At 43.7% G+C, this 14,238-nt stretch overlaps 1 protein-coding gene and 1 long non-coding RNA gene across 3 annotated transcripts in view; one reads left to right on the top strand and one right to left on the bottom strand.

Moving 5' to 3' along the window:
• The window catches only part of PCSK2 (proprotein convertase subtilisin/kexin type 2), a 199,192-nt gene that overhangs the window by 54,568 nt on the left and 130,386 nt on the right, over nucleotides 1-14,238 (bottom strand). For both annotated transcript variants that reach the window (XM_061622607.1, XM_061622608.1), the window contains 2 exons: nucleotides 10,985-11,073; nucleotides 9,448-9,623 (listed from right to left, as the gene is read on the bottom strand). In XM_061622607.1, the coding sequence (XP_061478591.1) occupies nucleotides 9,448-9,623; nucleotides 10,985-11,073 (265 nt within the window). The remainder of the gene's footprint in view (nucleotides 1-9,447; nucleotides 9,624-10,984; nucleotides 11,074-14,238) is intronic.
• Nucleotides 1-14,238, top strand: part of LOC133382928 (uncharacterized) — an 85,178-nt gene that overhangs the window by 31,065 nt on the left and 39,875 nt on the right. Inside the window, exon 2 of the long non-coding RNA XR_009762123.1 lies at nucleotides 11,023-11,159. This is a non-coding gene — a long non-coding RNA (uncharacterized LOC133382928). The remainder of the gene's footprint in view (nucleotides 1-11,022; nucleotides 11,160-14,238) is intronic.

The raw sequence follows: 14,238 nt of genomic DNA, 5'->3' as shown, positions 1-14,238 counted from the left end.
GTTACCAGAGCATGAATAACTGAGGCGAGGTCATCCCTGTCTAGATAGGGACGTAGCTGGGCTACCAGCCGAAGGTGGTAGAACGCATTCCTCGCCACCGAGGCCACTTGTGCCTCAAGAGACAAGGAAGGATCGAAAAGAATCCCCAGGCTACGAACCTGTTCCTTCAAGGGGAGTGTAACCCCATCTAGAACAGGGTGAACATCCACCATCTGGGCAGGGAAGGCACTCACCAACAGTGTCTCAGTCTTGTCTGGATTGAGTCTCAGTTTATTAGCTCTCATCCAGTCCATTATCGTAGTCAGGCAACGGTTCAGCACATCCACAGCCTCACCTGATTCAGATGAAAAGGAGAAATAGAGCTGCGTGTCATCAGCATACTGATGGCAACGCACTCCAAAACTCCTGATGACAGCACCCAGAGGCTGCATGTAGATGTTAAAAAGCATGGGGGACAAAACCGACCCCTGAGGGACTCCACAATGGAGAGTCCAAGGTGTCGAGCAATGTTCCCCAAGCACTACCTTCTGACGACGATCCGCCAAGTAGGAGCGGAACCACTGCCAAGCAGTGCCTCCAACCCCTAACTCCGCGAGTCTCCCCAGAAGGATACCATGGTCGATGGTATCAAACGCCGCTGAGAGATCAAGGAGAATCACACTCCCTCTGTCCCTCTCCCGACAAAGGTCATCATACAGGGCAACCAAGGCTGTTACGGTGCCAAAACCAGGCCTAAAACCAGATTGAAACAGATCTAGATAATCGGTCTCATCCAAGAGCACCTGGAGCTGTCCGGCAACCACCCGCTCCAAAACCTTGCCCAAAAAGGGGACATTCGCCACCGGTCTATAATTGTTCAAGTTATCTGGGTCTAAGGAAGGTTTCTTTAAAAGAGGTCTCACTACTGCCTCCTTGAGGCTACCAGGGACTACTCCCTCCCTCAAGGAGGCATTTATCACTTCCTTGGCCCAGCCGGTGGTACCAGTCCTGCTAGCCTTCACTAGCCAAGATGGACAAGGGTCCAGAGCAGATGTGGTCGCCCGCACCATTCCAAGCACCTTGTCCACTTCCTCAAGCTGCACCAACTGAAACTCATCCAATAATGAAGGGCAAGACCATGTTCTGGACACTTCAATGGATTCAACTGTCATAACATCAGAGTCTAGGTCCCTACGGATGCATGTGATTTTATTTTGGAAGTGCCCCGCAATGTCGTTACAGCGAGCTTCAGATGTTTCTATGGTATCTTGAGGACCAGAATGTAAGAGTCCTCGTACAACCCTAAAAAGCTCTGCTGGACGGCAGAGAGATGTCCTAATAGAGGTAGCGAAATAGGACTTCTTCGCCGCCCTTACTGCTTTCATGTACAACTTAGTGGAGGCACTTACCAAAGCATAATTGCATCCGTCTGGAGTTCGCCTCCATCTGCACTCTAGCCTCCTTCTCTCTTGCTTCATCACTCTCAGCTCCGGGGTATACCACGGAGCTGTATGAGCTCTGCAACGAAGAGGGCGCGCGGGAGCGATCGTGTCAATAGCCCAGGCCATCTCCGTGTTCCACAGTTCGACCAAGGCCTTGACAGGAGCGCCAGTACTATCAGCTGGAAAAACTCCCAGGGCCCTCTGAAAACCAATAGGATCCATAAGCCTCCGGGAGCAGACCAACTTAATAGGTCCCCCACCCTTGCAGAGGGAAAGAGTCGTTGTGAGTCTAAAACTCAGCAGGCAGTGATCTGTCCATGACAATGGAGTAAATGAAAAACACCCCACCTCCAGATCATCATCTCCATGACCAGTGGTGAAGATCAAATCAAGAGTGTGACCTGACACATGCGTGGGGCCCGTAACAAATTGAGACAGCCCCATGGTTGTCATGGAGGGCATGAAGTCCTGAGCCGCCCCAGATAAGACAGTCTCGACATGAATGTTGATATCCCCCAACACCACAAGTTTGGGGGACCTCAACAACACCTCCGAGACTATCTCTGTCAGCTCAGCTAGGGAAGCTGTTGGGCAGCAAGGTGGACGGTACACCAACAGGATTCCCAGTCTGTCTCCTTGGCCCAACACAAGGTGGAGACACTCTAGACCAGTCGCCATCTGGACAGGATGCCTGGTGAGAGAGAAAGTACTCCTATAGACCACAGCGACCCCGCCTCCCCGGCCCTCAGATCTACCATAGTGCTGCACCGTATACTCAGGTGGGCAAAGCTGAGAGAGAGCAACTCCTCCCTGCTCACCCACCCAGGTCTCGGTTATACATGCCAGGTCAGCACTCTCGTCCACAATTAAATCGTGGACAAGGGAGGTTTTATTATATACCGACCTGGCATTCAAAAGCAGCACCTGGAGATCTAAGGGCTGGCTGATAGAACAACCAGCAGTTCTGTGGCCTTGAGGAGAACCGGAACAAGGCACAGACACAACTTGTCTGGGACGAGTTCCCCTTACCTGGCACGTTCTCCTCCTAACGCCATACCTCCCATTACCCGTCACTATGCTAATTGGGGCCCCCGAAAGCCCCCCATTAAATACAAAGTATGCTCTCCCAGGCACATTTTAAAAATACTTTAAGCACAAACAAACACATTCACACAACAACATATAAAAATACACATAAATATACACAAACACATCCACTCAATCTCATTCATACACACAATGAACAGAACAAACGAATTAAAATGCACCTAAAAAACAGCAATGATAGCCAACGTTAAAATTTCCTCCACATCAAGCTTCGTCCGTAAATGATGTCATCAAACCATGTTGTAAATATCTGCCAACAACCCAGTAAACAAGCAATAAGCAAGCTAAAAGGACAAGGCACGCCCTGAGCAGCAAACTTGAATGGAGTGGCAGCAAGCAAGCAAAAAGCCACGATGGAACAGCAACGAAGCAGCAGGCTTCTGGTTTAATTTGTTCCAACACCCAATTATTTGTCTTTTTCACAGTCCATGGTATCCACAAAGCTCTCCTCCAACACCACATTTATCTTGCTGTAGATAGCCAGGACAAGGTCCAGAACATCCAAGAAGCACGCACAGCAGGATCTTGGTAGGCATGCCTTTATGGAATCATATGGCTTCCTTTATGGAATCAATCCATGTCTTGTTTGGCCTTCCTCTTTTTCTACTCCCTGCTATTTTCCCAAGCATTAGTATCTTTTATAAAAGATTATTCTTATTTTGTATAATCTTTTATAAGACGTTTCATCTTGATGCAATTAAAAACCATTCAATAGCTTCAGCAGGCAAAAAAGTCATTAAGTGGTCTGCCAAGACCCACAGCAATGTTCAAGTAGTGGTGGTGGTGAGTTTGCAAATCCCTGGTCTATCGCCTTGCTGTCTGGTTGTGAGCTTACAGGATGCGTTTGACTGGCCAGGGTTGGATGCTGAGTTTGAAGAACATAAGGACAGCCCTGCTGGATCAGCCAAAGGCCCATTTAGTCCAGTTCCTTGTTTACACAGTGACCACCTAGATGCCTGTGGGAAGCCCACAAGCAGGACCCGAGTGCAGCAGCACTGTCCCCACTTGTGATTCCTAGCAAATGGTACACAGAGCCATATAGCTTGTGATATGAAGGGCCTTTACTCTGATCCAACAGGGCTCCTCCAGCAGCATTGTGGCATACTTGTGTGCAGGGCTGGATTACCCACTAGGCCCCTGCATTAGTGCCTGTGAAACTCCTACAGGTCTACAAGAAAGTTTGGGTTCTACAAAATAAGTTAATGCAAATTATTGTGTGATGTAGCAGGAATAATTTCCCTAAAGGTGTTTAACTGTGACCTGGCAGACCAGGGTTCGAATCCTCACACAGCCATGAAGCTCACTGGGTGACCTTGGGCCAGTCACTGCCTCTCGGACTCAGAGGAAGGCAATAGTAAACCACCTCTGTCTGAATACTGCTTACCATGAAGACCCTATCTGGGATCAACTTGAAGGCAGTCCATTTCCATTTTGCATCACCCTAAGCTTGTGAGAAAGAATGACCTTGTCACTTCAGATGGACCTAGGAACACCCTATTTTAGGTAAGATTTCTATTTTAATCTCCAGAGAATTTTTTTTGAATGGTATGCTCCAAGCAACTGTGGTTGATACAATGTATCATGTTTAATGACGTCACTAGGGCCTGCCCCGTGATGTCACTAGGGCCCGCCCCATGATGTCACTAGGGCCCACCCCGTGATGTCACTAGGGCCCGCCCCGTGACATCACTAGGGCCCGCCCTGTGACATCACTAGGGCCCGCCCCCATTTTCTCAGGTTTTTGGATGGTTCCGACCTGGCAACCCTAATCATAACAGTTTCATGCATTACTCTGGATTGCATTCAGCGTAACACTAAGTCACTTATTTTGTCAGTACAAGGATCTCTCTTTGCACAGTGTAATGTTCTTTCCCTTCCGTCCCCCTGCATGCCCCCTACATCTGTTCTGGGTTTTCCTCCAACCCTCAAGAGCAGATCTGGGGATGGCACAGGGCACACATGGAGGATAGGAGACGGAAACTCCTGTTGCTTTAGGACTAATCCTTGCACTAGCGCAGTGATGTACTGCTCATATATTGTATGTAATGGTCTACAGATCTAAGAAGAAAGGCAGCACTCCTGTCAGAATATATCTGGAAGAGCATTTAGATTCTCAAATTTCAGTAGCCACTTACAGAAGTGGTAGTACCAATAATAGCTCAGCAAATTTCAATTATAGGGAGAATAAAGTTTGAGAACCACTGGCCCAAGATATTCTGCCTGAGGTAGAAAATCCAAATGGTGGCTCCAATTATGGTAAAATTCTATTCTAGAAAGTAGCTCTGAAATCCTCCAATACTTGGGATGTATCGGCACAAGTCAATTCTTTTCTGGTACCAGAAAGGGGCTGCTGGTGGTCTTTGTTCTGAAGTTTTGACTCACAAAAGCAAAAAAGGAAAATAATTATGAGTAAGATCTCCAATCTTTAATGTGAAGCAGCAGGCTATGATGTTTTACTCATGATAAGCACCCATGAGGCCTACCAGTTGAAACAGTACACTACTTACCGACTGGTCAGTCTACTGCAACCCTTCACCAGGGGCAGAACTGCTAGTGGAACCCTTCTTAGTCAGTTGACCTAGTCCCAAAGAGACTTTTGCTCAGTCCTTACACTGAATATTCAGAGAAACATGTTGTTCTTTAATGACTATTTCCCCCATTATTGATGCTGGACTTTGTCCCTTGTATTTTTTCTGCTGTTTTTATATTGATGTTTTATTGAATTTATATTGTTACGTGCTATAGTGCTTAGATTGCTTTAATAATTGGTTTAGAAATGCTTTTAAATAAACAATAAATAAATTGAGGGACAGCGTGGTAGACCAAGGCTCAAATCCCTCTCAGCTATGGAGCATGTCGAGTGATCTTGGGCCACTCACGGTCCCTCACTTAGCCCCAAGTCACTTGGGCCAGTAACCTATTTCATTGGGTTACTGTGAAGATAAAATGGGGGGTGGAGGAACAAGATAAAAATGTCTTAAATTAAAAAATTAGTAACTGTCCTTCTCACAACTAACCCTGGAAATGAAGCCCTTAACAGCGACTCCTCCTAGAATGTAGTTCAAACAGCGCCATCTAAAAGTATTTAAACATTCTCCTGCTTGCTGTCTTCCGCTCCTAAACATTCATGTTGACTGAAATCCTGGTGTAATAATATGGTTTGTGACATAGTTAGACTTCAAGAGTTCTAAGCATTTATTTGGTAGCAGTGCAAGAGTTAGGTAATTACCTTTTTGTTTTGAGTGCCCTGTTGTTTGGGTCTTGGTTCAGGTGTGTATCCAACTTTGATATGCTTATGGAAGGGGTGTGCAAGTAGTGCCCCCCCAAGTGTGGAGGCTTGGACAAACATTGTGTTATGGAAAACCCAAGTCTGTGTGAAAGTACATATTTGGGAATGCCATCAGTGTAATCCTAAACACGCTTAATAAGTAATATCGAACTTGCACATCACAAAATATATTACGGTCATGTCCATAAGCACCAGGAGGGTAGTCGCCCAGGAGGTCTTAGTCCCTCTGCTTTTTGGGGAGCAGGGTCCCTATGTCTCCAAGCATCCTACAGTCAGCATGAAAAGGGAGTGTGTTAGTCACTGAGAAGAGTCTTCTAATATGCTTCCTTGCCTTTCCTGCTGATTGGAGCCAATCAGAGTGAAAGGAGGTGAGTCAGCCACTGAGAAGACTCTTCTCAGTTGCTAACGCTCTCCACTTACATGCTGATTGGCTCCTAGAGATGTTTGTTGTTGTGAGAGAATGCATTAACAAAGATCTCATTCTTAATCCAGGAGTAAAAAAGGGTGTATGTGGCTGCAACTATCATGAAGGGACTCTGCACTTCTGAATTTTCTACTAAACAACTGATAAATACCTATGTAACTTTGTGTCTGGAGACTTATTATTAAGAATCACTTTCCATAATTGTAAGGAGGTATGTCCACCCGCAAGCATTGCAGGCACCTAAATGAGGGGTGAGAGCAGCATAGGGACATAAGCAGATGTCTGATTCCAGGGGTTCCCAAACTTTTCTTCTACATAGATTACTTGAAAATTGCTGAGGGTCTGAAAGTATCTGAAAATTTACTATGGGCATATGCAAGATAATTAACTCCTATTAGTGATAAGAGCAAGAATTTGGGCTGTGCGTATGATATTGTAATTTAAAGGTGTAATTTTAATTTTGCTAGTTGTTTATGTCACTAGTATTGCTATTACATTCAGTGATATACAGGAATTACGATTTACGAGTAACATTAGTACAAAAAACATTACTAAGGATTCTGTATGGTCCGGTACGGGAGGAGGTCCATGGGGGTGACACCATGAGTTACTGCACAGGGTGACACCAACCCTAGTGATGCCACTGAATCCTGGGTCTCATCCTTGTCACTCCAAATGCTGTATCACCTGTGTGTACCTCAGGGAGACAGCTACTTTCAAAAGCACTAGGACAGGTAGAACATATTACATTAAACAGAACATCACCTGCAGGTCCTGCAATATAATTTATGTCATTGAATGCAAAAGACCAGGATGTCATATCCAATACGTAGGAAAAACTACAACTGACCTACACACATGCTTCAGAAACCACAAATCGGCAATCTTAACAAAAAAAGTGGAGCAACCAGTTGCAAAACATTTCAACATTGAGGGTCACAGCCTGTTGGACTTTTCTGTAACAGCTATAGATACGCCAACAGATCCAGCAGCATTGACTAAAAGGGAGAACTTTTGGATATACTCTCTGGACACATTGGCACCACATGGCCTGAACCTGGAGGACAGTACCACCACTACTTAGCTTCTGCAAATGAAGCCCCTCTGAGCATTCCATCCTCAAAGCTCTATAACTGCCATCTTGGTAACAGCATTTGTCTGCTGACAAAGGCGGAAGCTGAAAAGTTTTTGTAATACAATAAAAACCTCTGTTTTGTTAATCACAATTACGTACATATACATATATACACATACACATACACACAGTAATCCTAAAGTTGCTGTATAAATTTGTTTTAAAATGGACTGAAGACCAGAAAGGTGTAGATTAGGATGTCTCTTATTACAATGTACAACAAGCCACTGGAGAACATCATACTGTTAAACCCTGTACTTCATCCCTGACCCTCGCACCCTTTGTCTTCATGTCCTTGTGGGCTGTGTGAGCACCAAATGCTGCAGAAGTTTAACTCTTCCCTCCCCAGCCATGATCCTGACAAATTAGCCTGTGTGGCAATCAGCATTAGGAAAAAATGCTAATGTTAATTGCTATTTGTGTGAGGGAGATATTTGTCAGGTTTGCATCTGGGAAACTTCCCCTCCCTGTGTGCTGAAATCCTGATAAATACCAGGTGCAGGATCCCCAATTATTATTTTTTTAAAAATCCAGATATAGTTCCTAATCATGCTATTAATATAGCATATGGTTGGGCCCTAAGTGAGCAAGTTATTCATTCTAACCAGGGATGGAAAGTTCTGTCAACTTCGTTTCTCTCAGTTTCTCATTTTTCAAATCTTAAATTCAGTGCTCCAGATTTCTGCAGCAATTTGTGATTTTTTAAAAATCCTCATGAAGATTCTTCAGTATTTTAGTGTGAATTTCTTCTAATGAATACATTTTTGTAGGCAATTTTGACTAATGTACACATTTTTGCAAGCAATTTCTCATTGTATAATTTTTATGTTATTTTCACTCATATATTCATTTTTATGCACACTTTCCCCTAATATATGCATTTGTGTAAACACTTGTTGGTTGGCGAATTGCATTGCAAAATTCAAATAAGTGCAAATTTTGAAGGAAGGCTGTGTTTTGGTTCTCATATTGTTTTGGAAAGTGTGAATTCAATAGAGTCACTTTTAAATGCAAACTGAATTGAAATTCTCGCCCATTCCTTATTCTAACTAAGATCACTTTGATTACCCTTTTGATGGAAATTGCGAGTTGGGGAGCATGGATGAAAGGGAAAACAGAAAGTCACTAACAAATTGGTGGGGTGGAAATTCTCAGTAATTTTCATGGGTTTGGGTTGATTGGGAGTGGTAGCAACTGTGACTTTTTTCCTTTTCCATTTGCTTTTCAAATGCAAAACTGATTGTTTAGTAGGAGCCAGAAGCTGCAGCACTCCAGTTAGCAGCTGCCTCCTGGCACCTGCCATTGTTTTCCCCCAGGGAAGAGCATTACAGCATTAATGAGAAAGGGCTGTGCAAACATTGGGCTCCTCAGTGTGACTGGGAATCCTGGGCTGATCAGGGTTCCTAATTGTAAGGAAGAGCTCCATGCACATACAGCTGCACATGTGTAGGCACCTTTCTTATTAACATTGAATATGTGGCCAATGGTGGGGGAGGGCATGGCAAAGGGACATTGTCCTGCTTCCCACACACTGAGTATACATGTGGAGAATGAACATCTGTACACCTCTTAAGGGCTTCCTGGTCTTATCCTTTGGTTCAGCTGAAATAATTTTCTCTTTAATTTCCCATGACATATTCATCTTTTCACCCAACCATTTTGCTCTAGAGTTAAATGGGACGAGAAGAGCCTTGAATCAATTCAGTGACACTGAAAATCAGAGCATAAAGGGTGATGTTTAACACTAGTCCTACTCAGAGTTGAAGTTAATGGGCATGACTAACTTAGGTTCATTAATTTCAGTAGGACTTAGTTGAATACAACACATATTCTCTATGTGATTGATCCTGTATATCACTGAATTGGCTCAAGGAACCTCCCTGCAGATTATTTGTCCCATTTAAGCCCCTATCTCCACAAATGGGCTCCTTTGATCATGAAAGGTCAGGTATTTTATTTATTGTTTGTTTGTTTGATTTATATCTTGCCCTTCCTCCCAGTAAGAGCCCAGGGCGGCAAACAAAAGATATCACAGTGACATAATTAAACAATTTTAAAACAGAACCATTACCTTATTCACACCATCTGCCATGGCTTGTAAGGTGAGCTCTCTTGGTCCATCCACAGTCTTACCATTATCGGTGGGGCCCCAGCTGGCACTGTAGATATCTATTACTTGAGGCATGTGGCTGATAGAAGAAGCTTCTATAATGTCTGTCATAAATGGTTGATCCAGCATTCGGATGCCTGTGGATTTAACCAACATAAATGTTGACAACAAACTGTAGAAACAGTCTAAATGTTAATATCCCTCTTGAGGCAAGAAAACATCAAACTTTGATCTGCATTTTCTACCACAAAACATGAGTTCGTCTGCAAAACAGCAGCAGAGGCAGGACTTCCTTTTTTATTTCTGAATATTCAATTCATATTTGAAAGGACAATCACTTGCTACCTTCCTGGAACGGACTCAGAAAGTAATCTTTTTCAGATTTCAGCTGGCCACTTGATGGTGCTATAGACCTCAGCAATAACCTAGTTTGTTAAATTGTGAATTTGTATGCAGGTACGGTCATTCCCATCAGCCACTCTACCACTCCTTCAAAGAAGCAAGTGGAGTTGTACTTTAGACAACATCTCCAATCTAGGAGGGAATTTTTCAGGAAGATGTGGCCAAATGGAATGCTAAAGCTATTTATATTGGATACGTTTTAGAGCAGTGGGGGCCTGCATTTGAGGCAGGTGTGCCACAACTCAAGTCCACACTCTGTTCCACATTGTAGCACTTCTGATACAGATGTTCATGCTTTATAGCAGGGATGGGGAAACTCTGGCCCTCCAGATGTTGTTGGACTACAACTCCCATAATCCCTCACTATTGGCCAAACTGGCTGGGACAGAGATAGATTTTCTTTTTTGTGTGGATCAGCTTCGCGATATATATATAAAAGTCTGCAATCAAGTGAACCAAGCTGTTCACTCAATATATCTTTTAAGTAAGAGTGAGATATGTCACTTTGAGCAATGGTTCTTTATTCACAAATGAAGGTAATAAGAGAGCAAGAAATGGAAGGAATAACATAAGAACAATGACCAATGGCGTCCTGTTCTCATAGTGGCCAACCAGATGCCAATTGGAAACATACAAGCAGGATCTGAGTGCAAGAGCACTTCCCCCTGTTTCCATGGCACCACAGGAAGTTGCAAGGCCAGCCTGCCGTGGTGGGGGTGTTGCAACTCCATGATCTGTGCCAGTGTCGGGTTGGCAGATACATGCTCTGCAACCCCATGCTAGTGCAGATCGCTGAGCAGGAGCTACACCCACCCAGCCCCGGCAGCAGGGGTCCCTCTCAATGCCAGGGGCCTTCAGCTAGTGCCCAGTGCCAGGCCTGGCCACAGGCTCCCCAATTCCAGTCTATATGGTTCTCAAAGTAAACTAAGGACAACCCGTGTAAATATGCAAAAAGGAAATTGTACACTAATTGAAAGAAAGAGTGACACATCAGAAGAGTTGCATATTGTAAAGTATCTACCTTTTCTCATTTTTATAGAAAATGGCAATTTTGCTGTTGAAAGAAACCTAAATTGTTTCCTAATTTATATCATACCTGCCACCTTTGAATTATATGCCACTCCAACTCCACAGATATTGTTGTTCGCTGCAGCAGATACTTCCCCAGCACATCGAGTTCCATGACTGCAGAGAAAGATGACAGAGATTCCCGCTAAAACATCATGTGAGCATCAACATCCAGAAAACCTTAGAACACCCACTGACGATGGGTGAGTCAGGACTACTATCTAGTACTTTAGAGGCAAACATGAGACTCCAGAGATAGCACAACTAGTTAATTGGGCCCAAGGGCGGTATGGTCTTGAACAACAGCCTTCGTCCCCACTACCAATGCCAGAAGGCAAACTTCTTTTGAAACAGCTTTTCAAAAGCAGATTGATATGGAGAGTTTGCAGGAACAAAACAAAACAAAAAAGGAAATTATGGGGTGTTTGCTGCTCAAGAGACGGGTGGGGGAAAGGATCAAAAATCCCACTAGAAATGTCCAAGTCCTTGGGCATGCCTAAGGTTTCCCACTGGAGTCAACCACAGACACTTAAGATGAAAAGAAAAGCTTGCTTAAATGTATCAAGCAAGCCACTTTCTCTTACAGAAATTAAAAGACAGTAAAGCGGTGTAAAAATCCTTGCCATGCTTCAGGATTGCAGCTCATCTTTTATAGACATTGTTTATGCATGTATGCCTTTATTCTTCTCCTAATCTAAAACCCGAACATGTAGAAACATCTTAAAGTAGCTGCAAAACTGCTCTAGGAATGTCTGGTATGTGTGTTTAAGTGTTGCTGATTATGGGGGTACACACATTAGACTGTCCCCTTGTGGGCCAGGTATGGGAATTACAGACCAAACACAAGGTGGGTGCTGAATCAGGCCACAACTTTATTGATTGCAGCAGGTGAGTGGGTTTGGCATGGCATTGGGGCAAGGCTGACATTCCTTCAGACAACACACTCTTGCTTGACAACTGCTTCAGAATGACTCCTGACTGAGGAGCACCCTTGGGAGTTCACCAGTGTAAAATGGACCCAGTGTGATGCATGCAAGGCATCTGTAGTTCTGCTGGCAACCGAGCTATGTGGCATCAGATTCAGCCCCCTGAGCTCATGCCATACTGAGTGCCATTCCTGGAGTCCGTATGAGTGTCCCCCTCGTGTTAATTGTCCTGCCCAATGCCATTTCTGCCATTAAACAAAGTTGTAACAAATAAAGATAATGCTTAACCATTAGTGCTATTCACTGAGAGAAAAACAAAAGCCTCCTTTGAAAGGAAAAATCCCTTTCTGACCCTGGTAACCAGTGACAACTTGATGCCTCAGTGGGAGCTCTTGTTCTGAGGGTAGGTGGGCTGGGTGAAACAACCTTAGAGAGGGAAGGAAGGGGCCAAAATGGCTTCATGCCAGCCTTTTATAGACTATAGTTCTGTCCTCTTGTGAGATCCCTTGAGACCTTGTGAGAGACAAAGTGCTCTTGTGAGATCCAGTGGGAGTTCTCTCCCTCCCTCACCAGGGGCCAGCACATGACCCCACAATCCAGCCCTGGGGTGCAGCTGCGCCCGGAATGTCGTTGCCATATGTACCAGCCAATTGTTGCCATCGTTAGGGAGGATTGAAGGGCGGGATGGAAATCAATCAAATAAATCTACAGCTGGCTTTTATTGCAAACCTGCTGAACCTTTATGTTGCAATTTTATATTGATGCGTTTACAATTTTCTTGCACCTTCAGTTTTACTGAAAGGTACCCTAAACATCTTTTAGGCAAAGTAATAATCATGCAAACTTTTTGTTGCTTTTCCCTGAACTTGATCCAAAAGAGGAAAATGTACATTTGGACTGATGACAGTGAGGCTGCTTGCAAACTGACCCCACTGTTTCACGAAGGCTAGATCTGTATTCAGACTATTATATAATGAAAAATGTGCTACAGTAAATAGAAGGTGTATGTTTTGTTTTTTTCTGGCAGTTTCCTTTGATTTCTATTAAATGCATGTCCTTTTTTTACCCCTCAAAGAAATACTGGGGCAAGGACCAGACCATCTTTTTTAGTGTTTTGTTTGGCAAGAGCAATTTCTCTTGGCAACTATGAGCTTTATTGATAATTCTATTAAAGGAAGTGTGGGAGATGCTCCTGTGTTGCTAGGCATCTGTTATCCAGCATCTGTGGCCTGCATGTAAGGCATAAGGTGACCTAGAGCTCCTCCAGATGACTTGTTTATTGAGAATTCATACTGATTTGTTTGCACGAAGCTTATGATTAAGGTTGTAAACACATCAGTCACCAGATCAAAGCATTTCCATTAGCCACACCTGGAGGGGGAACAGGTTGATCTGCCGATGAGTTCCAAAATATCTTTGAAGTTGAATTTCAAAAAAGAAGTGCTCAAGCTGCTCCCTTCAGGTTTTACAGTAAAAGGAGCAGGGTTTGACTAGCATCATGTGCCCCTGTTTTCAGAAGAGAGAAGTGGAGATGCACTGGAACTGGCAGAACAGTGAGTGTGGACATGCAAATTCCCCACATATAGCTATTTATTCCCAACATACAGTTTTAGCTATGGAACTGGATTGTGCCTGGATTAGGTTTTTGCATGCCATTGCAGAGTAGACTGATACAGTCACACAGGGCAGCCTGATCCTGTACACGATTATAACTGCTGTACATTGTGTGTGTGTGTTTTGTTCCCATATGATCAGGATCCAGAGAGTTGCATCCAAAGACTTGAACATACCCCATAAGATGCTTTTTTAAAAAAACTAGACTCATGCCATGTGACAATCTGCTTTTGACAGTCCCCCACGTTTCCAAATGCATACAACTTATGGGGCACGCTCAAGCTTTTGGATGCAACTCTTTGGATCCTGGTCATATGTGGAACAAAACACACACAGAGAGCTAGGTGAAGATGAGCTTCAAAACTAAAATGGTAAACATATGACCTACCAGTAGTTATTAAGTCTAAATGTATTTCTTACATGTGCTGTTCCAGGCCTAGATATATAATTAACAGAATTAAGGCATATAAGAGAAATGCAGAAGCCCAAGGAATGGCACAAGTGCAAATGAGAATGTGCTGACACTTTAATCATACTCAAGAGCAACTGCCGGGTGTGTGTGTGCACATATTTCCCTTTTTACTAGCAAAAGCCATTTAAAAAGGAAACTACTTCTGCTCTGGGAATGAGCAGTGATGGGAAATGTGTCACAAACATCTCTGTAAGAGCTAAGCTAGACATGACACTACAGAGCAATGATTTATTTTATCTTATAGTTTATTTACTTTAAAAAGCCATGCCT

This window comes from Rhineura floridana, chromosome 4, assembly GCF_030035675.1.
Source record: "Rhineura floridana isolate rRhiFlo1 chromosome 4, rRhiFlo1.hap2, whole genome shotgun sequence".
Taxonomy (NCBI): domain Eukaryota; kingdom Metazoa; phylum Chordata; class Lepidosauria; order Squamata; family Rhineuridae; genus Rhineura; species Rhineura floridana.
Note: the sequence above shows the minus strand (reverse complement) of the source record. Positions and strands in the feature narration are given on the sequence as shown.